At 43.9% G+C, this 18,615-nt stretch overlaps 1 protein-coding gene across 1 annotated transcript; it reads right to left on the bottom strand.

The window, feature by feature from the left end:
- Nucleotides 1–2,470: 2,470 nt before the first annotated feature.
- Nucleotides 2,471–16,275, bottom strand: CAMLG (calcium modulating ligand). The gene is made up of 4 exons (XM_002744164.6): nucleotides 15,985–16,275; nucleotides 12,095–12,555; nucleotides 7,535–7,600; nucleotides 2,471–3,564 (listed from the first exon to the last, which is right to left on the bottom strand). The coding sequence occupies exons 1-4, from the start codon at nucleotides 16,154–16,156 to the stop codon at nucleotides 3,373–3,375; spliced, it is 891 nt and encodes a 296-aa protein (XP_002744210.1). The 5' UTR covers nucleotides 16,157–16,275; the 3' UTR covers nucleotides 2,471–3,372.
- Nucleotides 16,276–18,615: the final 2,340 nt, after the last annotated feature.

Genomic DNA, 18,615 nt, shown 5'->3' with positions numbered 1-18,615 from the left:
AATATGAAAATTAGCTGGGTGTGGTCGTAGGTCCCTATAATCCCAGCTATTGGGGAAACTGAGGCAGGAGAATCACTTGAACCTGGGAGGCAGAGGTTGTAGTGAACTGAGATCATGCCACTACACTCCAGCCTGGGCAACAAGAGCAGACTCCGTCTCAAAAAAAAAAGTGACTGTAGTCATCTGTCTTCCAATACTTAACTTTCTTTTTTTTTTTTGAGACGAAGTTTCGCTGTTGTTACCCAGGCTGGAGTGCAATGGTGCGATCTCGGCTCTCCGCAACCTCCGCCTCCTGGGTTCAGGCAATTCTCCTGCCTCAGCCTCCTGAGTAGCTGGGATTACAGGCACGTGCCACCATGCCCAGCTAATTTTTTGTATTTTTGGTAGAGACGGGGTTTCACCATGTTGACCAGGACGGTCTCGATCTCTTGACCTTGTGATCCACCCACCTCGGCCTCCCAAACTGTTGAGATTATAGGCATGAGCCACTGCGCCCGGCCAAAACCCAGAAATTTCTAAATAAAAAACATTTTAAACTATTCCAACCACTAAGAAACTTCAATTCCCAGGCCAGGTATGGTGGCTCATGCCTATAATCCCAGCACTTTGGGAGGCCGAGGTAGGTGGACCACCTGAGGCCAGGAGTTTGAGACCAGCCTGGTCAACATGGTGAAAACCCGTCTTTTGTAAAAATACAAAAATTAACCGGGTGTGGTGGCAGGTGCCTGTAATCCCAGCTACTCAGGAAGCTGAGGCAACAGAATCACTTGAATCTGGGAGGCAGAGTTTGCAGTGAGCAGAGATCACACCACTGTACTCCAGCCTGGACAACAGAGCGAGACTCCATCTCAGAAAATAAAGAAAAAAAAAAGAAACTTCAGTAACTTCAATTCCCTGGCCAGGTGCAGTGGCTCTCGCCTGTAATCCCAGCACTTTGGGAAGCCACGGTGGGTGGATCACATGAGGCCAGGACTTTGAGACCAGCCTGGCCAACATGGTAAAACCCGTCTCTACTAAAAATACAAAAAATTAGCCACGTGTGGTGGCACACATCTGTAATCCCAGCTACATAGGAGGCTGAGACATGAGAATTGCTTGAACCCGGGTTGGGAGCAGGCAGAGGTTGCAGTAAGCCGATATTGTGTCACTGCATTCCAGCCTGGGCAACAGAGTAAGACTCTGTCACTCCCATCAAAAAAAAAAAAAAAAATTGCCAGGCATGGTGGCACATGCCTGTGGTCCCAGCTACTTGGGAAGCTGAGGTGGGAAGATTGCTTGAGCCTGGGAGGGCAAGGCTGCAGTGAGCCCTGTTCATGCCACTGCACTCCAATTGGGACAACAGAGTGAGACCCTGTCTCCAAAAAAAAGCAGCTTTCAGGTCAGGCACAGTGGCTCACACCTTTAATCCCTGCACTTTGTGAGGCTGAGACAGAAAGATCACCTGCAGTCAGGAGTTTGAGACCAGCCTGGCCAACATGGTAAAACTCTGTCTCTACTAAAAATACAAAAATTAGCTGGGCATGGTGGCAATGCTTGTGATCCCAGCTACTCAGGAGCGCCTGAGGCATGGGCATCATCTGAACCCAGGAGGCAGAGGTTGCAGTGAGCTGAAATTGTGCCACTGCACTCCAGCCTGGGGCAACAGAGTGAAACTGTGTCTCCAAAAAACAAAACAAAACAAAAAAAACCTCTTTCATTTCTCTATTATTCTTTTTTCTGTCTTTTGATTTCCAGGTGGTGTAGATTATTTTATACTATTCGACAAATGTAAGCAAATGATCAGGGAGATGACAATCAGTTATAAAGAGAAAACGTGGCACCAATAAATATAGATATCTTATAACTGTTTTCAAAATATAAATCTGGTAATGATCTACAATTACTGAAATTTTGCATGTGTTAGTTGGCTAAATGATTTTTTTTTTTTTAAAGAAACAAAAGTAGGCCAGGCACAATGGCTCATACCTGTAATTTTAGCATTTGGGGAGGCCAAGGCAGGAGGATTGCTTGAGCCCAGTTTGAGACCAGCCTAGGTAACATGGTAGGATCCTATCTCTACAAAAGATCGAAAAATTAGCCGGGCATTAACGGTCCCAGTTGCTTGGGAGGCTGAGACAGAAGGATCGCTTGAGCCCACGAGGTCAATCAAAGCTGGAGGGAGTCATGATTATGCCACTACTATACTCTAGCCTGGACACCAGAGGGTGTCTCCAAAAAAAAAAAAAAGAAACAAAAGAGTAAATGTGAGCAATGTACAATTGAAGACCACTAGTAACTTCTCAGGAATTAAGGAAGTGACAATTTTAAGGATGATTTACAACCCTCGAGATACTAGATTCATTATGGAATCAGGAAAAATGTGTGCTTATAATCTTTAACCCAAATCGGAGGAATAGACTTAAATTATTATAATTATTCTTCATTACCCTGGTTCAAAATGAAATGACAGAAATCAAGACTTAATGAGTAATTTTTTAAAAAGTGTATGTGTTTTTAATGTCACAAGGATTAACCAAATTAGACTATACAAAAATCTGTAAGGAAATGTAACACCAAGCAAGATAACACTATAGTTTTATACTCTTTTAAGAAGACAAACCATCAAAATATGACAGTTACTGAGTTAAGTTAAAAGGATGTTTACAGTAACTCATCTAGACCACATTTGGGGGAAAAAGGACATTTATGATATCGGGTTGCATGTCTCAATTCTTCAGATCCCATTTTTATATCTAGTCATTTTGTTCTTGTTTGCTTAAAACATATTTCTAAAAAGTAAAAACTTGAAAGCAAAAAGTTCCAATTCTGAGTTTGGTATACAGCAATAAAAACTGTATAAATACCTTCCAATTTCCCATGTATGAAGTATTTCTCTGATTAAATACTTGTGCTGGAGTAAAACTTAAGATACTCAACAAGAAATGTTACAATGTGCAGACTTAACACTAGACAATTCAGTTTCTTTCATTTTATTTTTAAGATGACTTCATTTCTCAGGACAGATTGACACAAATACAAGAAGCAGTCTTTAGGCTGAGACCACGTTTATCTGCTCTCCTAAAAGCACTAGCTCAGCTCCCAAAGAATTACAAATCTGAGAAGTTAGAGGAAAAATACAGAATAGGGGTTCTGATTAAAGAAGAAAAAATCAATTAATGACATTGGTACTCTATTCTTCATGAGTCAGTACTAATATAAACTCAACCCTTTTAAATCAGGGAATCTGCCATTCTATTTCTAATAAAGTAGTTTTACAACCCCTAAAGTAAAAGAATTACATGAAGGTGTAAACCAATTTGCCTCCTTTAGAGACATTGCAATGTAGAAGACGAATTTTTTTTTGTAAGCTTCTCCTTCTCAGTTCTGCAGGCTTCATGGTACTTCAGAGCCCCAATAATCAAGCAGTTCATGACAAAAGATAAAGGTGAAAAAGTAGACACAGAGATCTGTGAAGACTTCACCCATTTTGCTATAGGTATCCATTGATCGATTGATCACTTCAGCAGGAATACCCGATAATAGAAGTGCAGCTGTTAGTACTGTTGTCTTTATCTTCTTTTCACTCTGTGCAGAGAAAGACTCAAATTAATATTCCAAGTTTCAGCAGACTACAAAAGCAATATAAAAAAAACATGGTCGATACTACTATTTTTACCTAAATGATTTAAAAACTGTTAATGACATTTCAAAACAATCAGTTATATACCAACATGTACTGACCATGTAATACGTAAATCATTGAACTGCTAGGGAATAGCAGACTTCAGTCTTGCTATTAAAAGTTTTTAAAAACTATCATCTTGGAAGCATGACATAAATAACAATTTATGATATATACAACAGTACTACATAAAACAAGAAAAATATTACTAGACAGGACATAAATAACTGCTAAATGACTGACATGGATGATGTGTGGCATAGGAAAATACATACCAGTGTTTTATGTAAATAAAGCACAGGGAGGACTTCAGAGGAAGCAGAATTAAAAACAGGCCTTCAGGCCAAGTGCAGTGGTTTACACCTCTAATCCCAGCACTTTGGGAGGCTGAGGCCAGCTGATTGCTTGAGCCCAGGAATTTAAGACCACCCTGGGCAACATAGGGAGACTCTGTCTCTATAAAAAAAAATTTGCTGAGTATGGTTGCATGTACTTGTAGTCCCACCTACTCAGGAGGCTGAGGTGGGAGGATCTCTCGAGAGGTTGAGGCTGCAGTGAACCGAGACTACACCACTGCATTCCAGACCAGGCAACAAAGTGAGACCCTGTCTCAAAAAATAACTAAAAACAGACCTTCAAAGAGAAGCAGGCTTTAGACTGGCAGAGTGAAAGGAGAAATTTTTTGAAGGGTTAAGTCTCATGACAAGTCAGAGGCAGAAGAATGCTTGGAGAACTATGAGTAATTTGTAACAGAATTACAGGCACATCATGTAGGGCCTTAATTGTTATGCAAAGGAATTCACACTTGATTACACATGCAATAGAATATCACTGAACAATTCAGTATACTTCTGGGGGAAGAGAGAACATTTACTTAGTAATATAATTTTCTAGTCTCATTTTTTAAGGGATTAAAAGCTACATTTATCTTTAATTTATTGATTTATTATCACAAAATCCAATCATATGGTTTAAAATTGTTTTAAACATAAAAACCTATAGTTACCTAAGATAAATGAAAGCTTATGTTCACAAAAAGCCTGATACAAGAAAACTCTTAGTTTTAGTCATATTAACCCAAAACTGAAAACAACTAAGATGTCCATCTGCAGGAGCCTAGATAAATGGAGACAGTCATACAGTGGAGTATTACTAAGCCAAGAAAAAAAGGGAATTAACTACTGATCTATCTAACAACATGGATACATCTCAAAAAATATTATGCAGAATAGGCTGGGCTCGGGGGCTTATGCCTATAATCCTAGCACTTAGGGAGGCCAAGGTGGGCGGATCATGAGGTAAAGAGACTGAGACCATCCTGGCCAACATGGTGAAACCCCCATCTCTACTAAAAGTAGAAAAATTAGCTGGGCATGGTGACGTGCACCGGTAGTCCCAGCTACTCAGGAGGCTGAGGCAGAATAATTGCTTGAACCTGGGAGGCAGAGCCTGCAGCGAGCTGACATTGCACCACTGCACTCTAGCCTGGCAGCAGAGCGAGACTGTCTCAAAAAACAATTTTTTTTTTTACTTAAAAAAAAAAAAAAAACCTTAAGCAGTAAATTTTAAGTTAATGTTATGCAGGAGGGGTGAGGTATACCAACATGTACACCTACAACATACTTTGAAATGCATCAAGAAAAATTAGATGGATTATCTTGGGTTTGAAAAATAAAAGAAAATCTGATAGATATGTAATATAATAAGATGTTAATTGTAGGATCTAGGTGGCAGATATTATATAGATGGGTGTTCATGGCACAATTCAACTTGTGTTTATGTTTTTGTTTTTTTGAGACGGAATCTCACTCTGTGTCCCAGGCTGGAGTGCAGTGGCTTGATCTTGGCTCACTGCAACCTTTGCCTCCAGGGTTCAAGTGATTCTCCTGTCTCAGGCTCTCAAGCAGCCGGGATTACAGATGCGTGCCACTACGCCCAGCTAACTTTCTGTATTTTTAGTAGAGATAGTGTTTCACTGCATTAGCCAGGATGGTCTCAATCTCCTGACCTCATAATCCACCCACCTTGGCCTCCCAAAGTACTGGGATTACAGGTGTGAGCCACTGCGCCTGGCTATTTATTTATTTTTGAGACAGAATTTCGCTCTGTCGCCTAGGCTGGAGGGCAGTGGTGCTATCTCAGCTCACTGTAACCTCTGCCACTGGGGTTCGAGAGATTCTCCTGCCTCAGACTCCCAAGTAGCTGAGATTACAGGTCCGCACCACCATGTCCAGCTAATTTTTGTATTTTTAGTAGACACAGGGTTTCACCATGTTGACCCCAGGCTGGTCAAGAACTCCCAGCCTCAGGTGATCTGCCCACCTGGGCCTTCCAAAATCTGTAATTACAAGTGTGAGCCACTGTGCCCAGCCAACTTTTGTGTTTAAAACTGCTGTAACAGGCCAGGTGCAGTGGCTCACACCTGTAATCCCAGGACTTTGGCAGGCCCGAGTGGGCAGATACCTGAGGCTGGGAGTTCAAGACCAGCCTGGCCAACATGGTGAGAACCCCCCATCTCTACTAAAAATACAAAAATTAGTTGGGTGTGGTTGCTCACACCTATAGTCCCAGCTACTTGGGAGGCTGAGGCAGGAGAATAAACCTGGGAGGAGGAGGCTGCAGTGAGCTGAGACTGCACCACTACACTCCAGCCTGGGTGACAGAGTGAGATGCTGTTTCAAAAACAAACAAAAGAAGCCAAAAAAAACAAACCCTACCATAACAAAATGCTGTTTGGTTGGGAGAACATATATATAGTGAAGTTTCCCTTTTCTCTCTTCTATTTACATAGTACCCATAAACATCTCTATCACACACATAAGTATTGTTAATAATTTCGTGTATATTCTTTCAGAGATTGCTTATGCATATATAAGCTAAATCAAATAATATATCATTTTTTCTTTTCAAAAGAAGTAAGTACACTATAAATTCTATTCTGAATTTTGATTTTTTTTCTCTTAATATTTCTTGGAGACCTTACTCAGTACATTGAGAGTGTCTTCATTCTTAATAGACGTTATAATTTTTTTTCAATGTAGTCACTCAGTGGACATTTAGGTTCCAAACTTTTGCTACTGTAAAACTACAATTGAGGTTTCAAAGGAAGGTGAATTTCTTTTTCTTTTTCTTTTTTTTTTTTTGACACAGAGTCTTGCTCTGTTGCCCAAGCCGCAGTGCAGTGGCACAATCTTAGCTCACCACAACCTCCGCCTCCCGGGTTCAAACAATTCTCCTACCTCAGCCTCCCCAGTAGCTGGGACTATAGGTGCGCCACCACACCCAGCTAATTATTTGTATTTTTCGTAGACATGGGGTTTCACCATGTTAGCCAGGATGGTCTTGATCTCCTAACCTCATGATCCACCTGCCTCAGCCTCCAAAAGTTCTGGGATTACAGATGTAAGCCACCACGCCCAGCCTTTTTTCGTACTTTTAGGAGAGATGGGGTTTCACCATGTTGGCCAGGTTGGTCCGAATTCCTGACCTCAGGTGATCCACCCACCTCGGCCTCCCAAAGCTTAAGGATTACAGGTGTGAGCCACCATGCCCGGTCTAAATATAATACCTTTCTTAAACAAGTACTATTCAAACTCTGTCATGAAGGGCCTCAATCCACAGTAGACCAATATTTTCGTAAAACAGAGTAACGATGTTATGGCAATGTCAAATTGCTATAAAAGTTTCTAATTACTCATTTTTTGAACTTAATGTATCACAAACACAAACACATAGTTTGGAGATAAGTGGGCAAACCACACTTTGAGTAGCACCGATTCAGACCATAAATAGGACTAACATTTTAAGTTCCTTCAATTAGCTAGTCATAAATCAATTCAAATATATCAAAATTTAGAAAAAAAATTAATTTACCTTGGGAAAATATTTGTACAATCCCATGTACGCAAGTTGTAAAGTAAGAAATGGAGCAAATATGGACTGTGAAGATAGAAGATTAAAATTAAGTATTTCCAACATAAGCATTTAAAATCACAATAAATCAAACAGCAGCTATAAAATTCTAAGCAAAAGCTGTAAGAAAATATTATTATTATTTTTTTTTTTTGAGATGGAGTTTTCCTCTGTCCCGAGGCTTGAGTGCAATGGCATGATCTTGGTGCCCAGCTTCGGGCAATTCTCCTGCCTCAGCCTTCTGAGTAGCTGCGATTACAGTCATCTGCCACCACACCTGGCTAATTTTTGTATTTTTAGTAGAGACGGGGTTTCACCATGTTGGCCAAGCTGGTCTCGAACTCCTGACCTCAAATGATCCACCCACCTTGGCCTCCCAACATGCTGGGATTACAGGCGTGAGCACCTAGCAATTATTTTTTTGTTGAGACAGGGTGTGGCTCTGATGCCGAAGCTGGAGTGCAGTGGCACAATCTCAGCTCACTGCAACCTCTACCTCCTGGGCTCAAGCCATCCTCCCACCTCGGCTTCCTCTGTAGCTAGGAATACAGGCATGTGCCACCTTTTTTTTTTTTTTTTTTTTTTTTTTGTAGATATGTGAGTTTCATCATGTTGCCCTGGCTGGTCTCAAACTCCTGAGCTCAAGGAATCTGCCTGACTTGGCCTCCCAAAGTGCTGGGATTACAGGCATAAGCCACCATCCTTGGCCTAGCATATTAATTTTAATGGTTAAAAGTAATCTTGTTTATGCAGAACAGTGAAGAAAATAAGATATTTGATTTCCTAACATAAAATATGTCTCTCAATTCTTTAATATGCTTTCAGTGTCCCCAAAACTGTCTTCTCTCATAAAAACTTACCTTATAAATTATTTAAAATAATGGCTGGATTTGGTGGCTCACGCCTGTAATCCTAGCAATTTGGGAGGCTGAGGCGGGCAGATCACAAGGTCCGGAGTTTGAGACCAGCCTGGCCAACATGGTGAAATCCCATCTCTACTAAAAATACAAAAAAATAAGCTGGATGCGGTGGCTCCTGCCTGTAATCCCAGCACTTTGAGAGGCTGAGGTGGGCAGATCACAAGGTCAGGAGTTTGAGACTAGCCTGGCCAACGTGGTAAAACCCCATCTCTACTAAAAACACAAAAATTAGCTGGCTGTGGTTAATGTGTGCCTATAATCCCAGCTACTTGGGAGGCTGAGGCAGGAGAATCACTTGAACCCAGGAGGCAGAGGTTGCAGTGAGCCAAGATGGCCCCACTGCACTCCATCCTGCCTGAGCAACAGAGCAAGACTCCGCCTCAAAAACAAACAAACAAACAATAAAACAATAAAATTAACCAGGTGCGGTTGCACGCACCTGTAGTCCCAGCTACTTGGGAGGCTGAGGCAGGAGAATCGCTAGAACCCAGGAGGTGGAGGGTGCAGTGAGCCGAGATCACGCCACTTGCATGCCAGCCTGGGCAACAGAGCAAGACTGTGTCTTAAAAAAAAAAAGTATTAAATGATGACAGATGTTTAACACATTATGCAGTAACATCTCCCTCACCCAGAGGAAATTAAATGACGTCCAGCAAGCACACATAAAAGGCCTAGCACTGAAAAAAGATGCCATTCTTCCAGCTACTCAGAAGGCTGAGGCAGGAGGATTGCTTGAGCCCAGAAGTTCTAGTCCAGTCTGGGCACCAGAGCAAGGCCCTATCTCTAAAACAACAACAAAAAGAAAACTAAAATAAATGCTACTCATTCCTCAGACTTCAGGGCAGGGAATCAACTCACAGAGTTACCATCCCTGAGTCTCCCATGGCAAGCTATTCTTTTTTTCTTTTTCTTTTTTTTTTTTGAGACGGAGTTTCGCTCTTGTTACCCAGGCTGGAGTGCAATGGCGCGATCTTGGCTTACCACAACCTCCGCCTCCTGGGTTCAGACAATTCTCCTGCCTCAGCCTCCTGATTAGCTGGGATTACAGGCATGCGCCACCGTGCCCAGCTAATTTTTTGTATTTTTAGTAGAGACGGGGTTTCACCATGTTGACCAGGATGGTCTCGATCTCTTGACCTAGTGATCCACCCGACTCAGCCTCCCAAAGTGCTGGGATTACAGGCTTGAGCCACCACGCCCGGCCTCTTTTTTGAATTTTTAATTTTTTTTTAAATAAAATAAAGATGGGGTTTCACCACGATGGCCAGCCTGGTCTTGAACTCCTGACCTCAGGTGATCCACCCACCTAGGCCTCCCAAAGTGCTAGGATTACAGGCACGAGCCACCACGCCCGGCCAGCAAGCTATTCTTATTAGAGATAAAATGGCTGGGTGAACAAAATAGAAAAGATCAAAATAACATTCACATAATTCCTTTTTTTTTTTTTCCTGAGGCAAAGTCTCACTATGTCGCCCAGGGTAGAATGCAGTAGCATAATTTTGGCTCACTGCAACCGCCACCTTCTGGGTTCAAGCAATTCTACTGTCTCAGCCTCCCGAGTAGGAGGGACTACAGGCACCCGCCACCATACCTGGCTAATTTTTCTATTTCTAGCAGAGATGGGTTTCACCACATTGGTCAGGCTGGTCTCAAACTGCTGACCTCAGGTGATCCACTCACCTTGGCCTACCAAAGTGCTGAGATTATAGTCATGAGCCACTGTGCCTGGCCACCACATAATTACTTTTAAATAAAAACTATTAGGCTGGGCACGGTGGCTCACGCCTATAATCCAAGCACTTTGGGAGGCCGAGGCAGGTGGATCACGAGGTCAAGAAATCGAGACCATCCTGGTCAACAAGGTGAAACCCCATCTCTACTAAAAATACAAAAATTAGCTGGGCATGGTGGTGCGTGCCTGTAGTCCCAGCTACTCGGGAGGCTGAGGCAGAATTGCTTGAACCCAGGAGGCGGAGGTTGCGGTGAGCTGAGATCGCGCCATTGCACTCCAGCCTGGGTAACAAGAGCGAAACTCTGTCTCAAAAAAAAAAAAAGGAAACTATTAAGAAGGGAGTGAAGTAGTAAACATTACTAGAATGCAGTACATGAGAGCTGCAAGAAGCGGTTGAAAATCTGAGAGCGAAAAAAATAGAAAACCAAAACAAAAAAAACTCACATAAAAATAGGACATAACCTTAAAAGCATGAAAGCACAGTACGCTTCAGATAGAGATAAAAAAGAGCTAGGCAGCTCACTAAATGCTGAAAGCATCACTGATCTTTGCATTACAGCAAACTATAATGACAAGTTATCATCAGCAAAAAACAAATCAAATCTGTTTAACAGATTCTATTTATGAAAACATTTGCATAAAAATAGATTTAAAAAATCGTTTTGCTTAATCATATAAATTTTAATTACCTGGATAATTTATTTATGTGCCTGGTACATATGCTTAAAATTTCTACTGTATGGAAAAACCTCAGAGCAAGACCCTGAACTGTGACCTATGCTTTTCTGCATTTTCCAACATACTAGAAAACAAAATGACCACATCATGGTACAACCAAAATGGATGTCATTATGATACTACATTAGGAAATGCTGAAATGTCTTCTGAACCATAGGACAATTACCTCATATTCAAGACCACAGGAACTGCATTTTCCTACTGTAAATTATTTGAAATTTGATTTCATATATATATATATATATATATATATATGGCACTTAACCCTTTGGTTAAGAAATGAAACTGCCTGGGTTTAATCCCAGCATCACTTAGTAGCTGTGTAACCTTGGGCAAATGATGAAACCTCTCTTGAGTCTTCATTTATCAATACATTCAAATAATACCAAGTTCATAAGAACGAGGATTAGATGAATTAATATAGGCAAAGCCATTAGAATGTACATAGCATGTAAAAAGGGTTTCAGTACAGTCATCCCTCAGTATCTGGGAAGAACTGGTACCAGGTTCCTCCAGATACCAAAATCTATAGATGCTCAAGTCCCTTATGTAAAATGGCACAATATTTGCATGTAACCTACTCATTTCTAGATTTTTTGATGCCAAATACAACGTAAATAGTTGTTATTCTGTATTTACTTGTATTATTTATTACTTGTTATTGTTGTGTTTTTTTTTTCCCCCATACAGATATAGATATAGATTTTTTTTTTGAGACAGGGTCTCACTCTGTTGCCCAGGCTGGTATTATCCTGGCTCACTGAAACCTCCACCTTCCAGGTTCAAGCAACTCTCCTGGCTCAGCCTCCTGAGTAACTGGGATTACAGGTGCGTGCCACCACGCCCAACTAAACCCAGTATGTTTGATCCAGTGGGTTGAATTCACATATGCTGCAGAACCAACATTACAGAACCCATTGATATGGAGGGCCAACAGTAATTATTAGGCTCTGTATCTAAGCAGAACACCTCATTCTGTAAGATGAACAGCAAAGTTAATAATACATCTTCAAACAGCCACATGGATCTAGTAGATATTAATACTGGCAATGACTTCTATGGATAAAAAGCACTCGTAAACACTTTGCATTTTCCATTAAGTTAGTTAATAATTTATAGATCTTTTCTTACCAAGTATTTGCAAACAAAAGCTCTGACTCCAAGAGCAAGGAGAGCACATCCCACCAATCTAAATATTCGAAAAGAGTCAAATTCTTCAGTTGTACTTCCATCCTCTTGATTGGGTTTTTCACTAATCAGCTGTTTCCTTAGCTTCATTGCTTCTTCGAATCTGGAAAGGTACTGCTCTAGGCCATGGCGAGAACCCCTGTGGACCGTGTCCGCTGTCAGGTCCCCTCTGTTCCGCTGCCGGAGCTCAAGGTTGACATCATTACTGCACTCAGGTGGTTTAATGAAAGAGTCCAATTTGTCTCCCAGCTGGGTCCCCTTTACCTCGGCCATGCCACCCTGCTGGTCAGTAGTTCCTGTACTGACCGAATCACCCAGCACCACTCGCTTTGACACTGAAGGAATGCTGAGGGAGTTCAGTTTGTCACTGTCCTGCTGCTTTGATTTTGTTTGACTTTCTTCTTCTGACAAAAGAAATTTAAAAGCCTTATATATTTATTCAATACTGGCAAACACCTTACATGTTTATATTTTAAAATATGCTGCTTCGGGCCGGGCATGGTGGCTCACACCTATAATCCAAGCACTTTGGAGGCCAAGGCAGGCAGATCACCTGAGGTCGGGAGTTCAAGACCAGCCTGACCAACATGGTGAAACCCTGTCTTTAAAAACAAAATAAAATAAAATATGCTGCTTCAGCTAGAACTCAGCAGTCCCTGAATCAAAATAAATAAATACTGAGTCTGCATTAAAAGAAGCTTGTTTCTTCCTCTACATCCTCAAAATGTATCACCCAAAAAGAGTATTCTGCAGAGGAAATAACTCAAACGTTGTGGGTAGAAGATTAGTAGACAAACTGGGAAAGATATTCAGAGATGGAGCAAACTGAAAAGACCAACTTTTTATGGATAATATATCCCAGACGTATAATTGCATTATCTGCCTTAGCTTATTTGGTTAATAATATAAAATCAGTAAGCAGGGTGCAGTGGCTCACGCCTGTAATCCCAGCACTTTGAGAGGCCAAGGGGAGCAGATCACGAGGTCAGGAGTTCAAGACCAGCCTGACCAACATGGTGAAACCCCTTCTCACTAAAAACACAAAAATTAGCCAGGCATGGTGGCACCTGCCTGTAGTCCCAGCTACTTGGGAGGTTGAGGCAGGAGAATCCCTTGAACCCAGGAGGCGGAGGCTGCAGTGAGCTCCAATGGCACCACTGCACTCCAGCCTGGCGACAGCAAAACTCCGACTCCAAAAAAAAAATTACACGCACACACACACACACACACACACACACACAAAATTAGTAAAGCCTTTAAAATCTATATTTTAAAATTAGATTTCTGAATCCAGTGCCCTATGACCATAGGGTGTGGCATATTCCCACAGCTACTGTTTTTGTAGTCAGCCAGCCATTAGTAGGTACTTCAGCAGTTTTAAGATGCTGCTCTGGTATTGCTTTTTTTTTTTTAAGGGGGGGCTGGGCACAGTGACTCATACCTGTAATCCCAGCACTTTGGGAGGTCAAGGAGGGCAGCTCAGGTCAGAAGTTTAAGACCAGCCTGGCCAACATGGCAAAAACCTGTCTCTATTAAAAATACAAAAAAGGCCGGGCGCGGTGGCTCAAGCCTGTAATCCCAGCACTTTGGGAGGCCGAGGCGGGCAGATCACGAGGTCAAGAGATCGAGACCATCCAGGTCGACATGGTGAAATCCCGTCTCTACTAAAAATACAAAAAAATTAGCTGGTCATGGTGGCGCGTGCCTGTAATCCCAGCTACTCAGGAGGCTGAGGCAGGAGAATTGCCTGAACCCAGGAGGCGGAGGTTGTGAGCCGAGATCGCGCCATTGCACTCCAGCCTGGGTAACAAGAGCGAAACTCCGTCTCAAAAAAAAAAAAATACAAAAAATACAAAAAAATCTGCCAGGCGCGGTGGCTCATGCCGGTAATCCTAGCACTTTGGGAGGCCAAGGTGGGTGGATCACCTGAGGTCAGGAGTTCAAGACCAGCCTGGCCATCATGGTGAAATCCCATCTTAAAAAAAAAAAAAAAAAAATCAGTAGCTAGGATTATGTCTGTAGGCCCAGCTACTCAGGAGGCTGAGACAGAATTGCTTGAACCCAGGAGGTGCAGGTTGCAGTGAGCTGAGATCATGCCACTGCAGTCCAGCCTGGGTGACAGAGTGAGAGACCGTCTCAGAGAGGGGGGACAAAAAAAGTCCAGGCACAATGGCTCACTCCTGCAATCCTGTAATCTTGGCTTTTGGAAGTCAAGGCTGGTGGAATCACTTGAGCCCAGAAGTTCAAGACCAGCTTAGGCAACACAGTGAGACCCATCTCTACAAAAAAAAAAAAATATTTTTTAATTACCCAGGCATGCTGGCGTTCACCCGTGGTCCTAGCTACTCTGGAGGCTGAAGGAGCAGGATTGCTTAAGCCCAGGTTTGAGGCTGCAGTGAGTGAGCTATGATCATGCCACTGCATTCCAGCCTGGACTACAGAGGGAAACCCTGTCTCAAAAAACAAAACAACCTTTAAAGACACAAAATTTTCAAAGCAAAAGAACAAAATATAGGAAGTACTTCTCAGGTAAGATAATAAATAATGCTTCAAGAAAGAATACATAGCCTGATAGAAAAAAATGTTTCTTCTATTGTTCTAGAAGAATTTGAAATGGTTTTCTTACCTCTCATTTAAATCAACTAAAAGTTCAGGGCTATACACCCAAAGCCGTACAGAACAAAAGTCACAAAGATATAAGGAGCTTGCGACCAGTGACTAATGGCCAATTCCTAAAGAAAACAATGGAAACTTAGATAACACTAGGGCAACACACACGAAATAAAATTTTTTTAAGGAAAATCATTGGACATGTGTTTGGGGGAGGAATGAGGCGCTCTCCTTTAGAAATGTGTAGTTTGGGGCCGGGAGCGGTGGCTCATCGCCTATAATCCCAGCACTTTGGGTGGCTGAGGTGGATGGATCATGAGGTCAGGAGCTTGAGACCAGACTGGCCAATATGGTGAAACCCGGTCGCTACTAAGTATACAAAAAATTAGATGGGCGTGGTGACGTGTGCCCGTAGTCCCAGCTGCTCAGGAGGCTGAGGCAGGAGAATCGCTTGAACCTGGGAGGCAGAGGTTGCAGTAAGACGAGATTGAGCCAGAGCAAGACTCCATCCCCCCAAAAAAGCAAGCAAGCAAGAAAGAAATGCAGTTCCGGACACCAATCACACCAATCTCAGCTGATGAGGACAGGAAACCTCAGGTGTGCACGTCGCACTTGCTGGGTCTCTGAAGAATGCTCACTCTCACTTTTCCCACCTTTTCTAACCGGCCCATAAGTGATAGTGTTGAGGGCACCGAACACAGACACTAGGATATGACCACAAGAGTCCGTGATACACGTAGGACGGACTAGCGGGCAGTTCAGTAAAGACAAGCTGATGTAGGCAGACAAGAATTACACAGCAAAAGGCTAGAGAAGGCACCGTGAGGAAAAGCACTTGGAACCTTAAGAAGGAAGGCCACCTTCTTAAGGGGAGCAGCGGGCACAGCAGTCTGAGGATAAAACGTGCGCCCTTCAAGAAAGACGAGGGGTGGCTAAAGAAGAAAGGAGTTGTTGAAGGTAACTGGGCAGAGGGAGCCAGGGCTCTGCAGGCAGGGTGGGGAAAATCTCACGGCGAGGCCCCGGGAAAACTGAGGGGAGCGACCGGGAACGTCCTGGGGTTCAGGAGTGAGAACTTGGGATAATCACCGAAGGGGCGGGACAGACAGGAGGTCAGAGAGCAGGGCTTGGTCAAAAAGGTCAGCGGAGTGGTGGTGGGGAGGGAAGAATTACCCTGAAGATTTAAGGGGATGGGCGGGAGACTGAGGGGAAGCCGAGGCTCTCACCGGCGCCGCTCCCGGGCCTGTGAAAGCCCATGATCCGGTTGATGCGTTGTTCCGAGTTCATGAGCAGCTTTCTCCGACGCAGCTCGGCCCGACGCTGGGAAGCCGACAGGCCTGAGCCCGCTGGGACCCCTGGCCTGTCCCCATCGTCGGTAGCGACGGCTATCGACTCCATCCTCCCGTCCAGTCTGGGAGGGGTGACAGTGGCGGCGGTGTCGGCAGCAGCTGCGAGGCCGATGACTAGAGTCTGGGCCGCAGGGCGCGCGTACCCTCTCCCAAGATAGACCCGCCCCCGAGCGCGGTGCCCGAGCCTGAGAGCTAAGCACGCACGCGCCGCTTCGCGCTACCGAGCCCGAGGCGATGGCCGCCATCTTGAGTGAGGGCAGCGCGGCACGCCCTGGTCCCTCCCCGCCTCGTCCGGCCCTCACCCAACAACCCCCTCTGCTGTTCACTCGGTGGTGAAGAAAACAGGGACTCAGGGCTGGGCGCGGTGGCTCAGTCATGTAATGCCAGCATTTAGGGAAGCCGAGGCGGCGGATTACAAGGTCGGGAGTTCGAGACCAGCCTGGCCAACATGGTGAAACTCTGTCTCTACTTAAAATAAAAAAAAAAAAAATTGGCCAGGCGTGGTGGTGCGCGCCTATAATCCCAGCTTCTCGAGAGGCTGAGACAGGAGAATCGCTTGAATCTGGGAGGCAGAGGTCGCAGTGAGCCGAGATCACATCACTGCACTCCAGCCTGGGGCGACAGTGCGAGAATCTATCTCGAGAAAAAGAAAAGAAGAAAACCAACACCCTGCCGGAGGAGTGGGAAAGGGATGACAAAGACTAGACCAGCCTAGATTTGGTGCCGGAAAGTAAAATGGAGGTTGCAGCGGCCGCCTCTTGTTTACGGACCTGCAGACTCGCTTGTAGGCTATGGCAATACGTAACCCCAGGAGCCACGCTTAAAGGGAGCCTTGCGCTGGGTTTTGATCTTGGTGCCAGTTCTTCATCCTTGACTTCTCTACACCGTAGTATACAGCTGATGTGTTCCTAGGCGGTTCTCGCGTTTTTGTTCAAATCAGACTTTTCCAGCCTTTCGTCCCAAGCCTTTCAGGCTTGCTCAAATCAGACTTTCCCAGCCTTTTAGATAGATTACATTCTATCTAAATTGCCAACACTCCCCATTCCCCTTCTCCACCTTACTTTTTCTTCTTGTCATTTATGACCACCTAGCTTGCTAAAGATGCTAATTTTACTTATCCGATTCTCACTGACTAAAACGTAAGCTCCATGAACATAAGCATTGCATTTTCTTCACTGCTACACTTCGTGTCTAAACAGGCCTGAATTATTCAGTATGCACAGCTTTCAGGGCCCCCCATAGTCTGGGGAGGCTCACAAAAATGTTTTAATTTTAATTTGAAATCAGAAGAAGGCCGGGTGTGGTGGCTCACGCCTGTAATCCCAGCACTTTGGGAGGCCGAGGAAGGCAGATCACAAGGTCAGGAGTTTGAGACCAGCCTGACCAACATGGTGAAATCCTGTCTCTACTAAAAATATACAAAAATTAGCCAGGCATGGTGGTGCGGTTATAGTCTTCTGTAATCCTCCCAGAACACTGTGGCAGGAGAATCCCTTGAACCCAGTAGGCTAAGGTTGCAGTGAGCCAAGATTGCGCCACTGCACACTAGCCTGGGCAACAGGCTTAAAAAAAAAAAAAATTAGATGGCCGGGCGCTGTGGCTCATGCCTTTGATCATCATAACACTTTGGGAGGTGGAGGCGGGTGGATCACCTGAGATCAGGGGTTCAACACCAGCCTGGCCAACATGGTGAAATCCTGTCTCTACTAAAAATACAAAAATTAGCCAGGCATGGTGGAGCGAGCCTGTAATCCCAGCTACTCCGGAGGCTGAGGCAGGAGAATCGTTTGAACCTGGAGGCGACAGTGCAATGAGCTGAGATTGTACCACTGCACTCCTGCCTGGGGCAACAGAGCAAGACTCCGTCTCATAAATAAATAATCAAAAGAAAAGACCGGGTGTGGTGGCTCATGCCTGTAGTCCCAGCACCCTCTAGACTAGTCTGGCCAACCTGGCAAAACCCCTGTATCTACTAAAAATACAAAAATTAATGGCATGTGCCTGTTGTCCCAGCTACTTGGGGGGTCTAAGGTGGGAGGATCACCTGAGTCTGGGGAGATTGAAGCTGCAGTGAGCCATGATCGGGCCACTGCACTCCAAACTGGGCGACACAGTGAGACCCCCGTCTCAGAAAAATTTTTTTTGGAAAAAAATAATATAACTGCTATATATAATGAATCCAATCTGGATTATCATTATCATTAATAGCAATACAGTCATAAAATATAATTTTAAGTATGTTTTCAGGCAGGAAGGAGCCACGAAGGCAAAAGAGTGTAGGGTCCTTGAAAGTCATAATGTAGCCTTAGCATTCAGTAATAACTTACTAAGTGAATGATTAGATAAATGAAGGAACTGAATCCATCAACCCTTGCTGAGAGGGAGCCATGGACAGTTCACACCTGAGGCTGCAGTGGGTTCTGAAGCAGCTTACTGGGTGGGCCCCCTGCAGCTAAGCTTGCCACGCAATCACCCTCAAAATAAGGAGGTGGGTGAAATACCACTTAG

This window comes from Callithrix jacchus, chromosome 2, assembly GCF_049354715.1.
Source record: "Callithrix jacchus isolate 240 chromosome 2, calJac240_pri, whole genome shotgun sequence".
Lineage (NCBI taxonomy): Eukaryota > Metazoa > Chordata > Mammalia > Primates > Cebidae > Callithrix > Callithrix jacchus.
The sequence above is the reverse complement of the archived record's forward strand: the minus strand, read 5'-3'. Positions and strand labels throughout refer to the sequence as shown.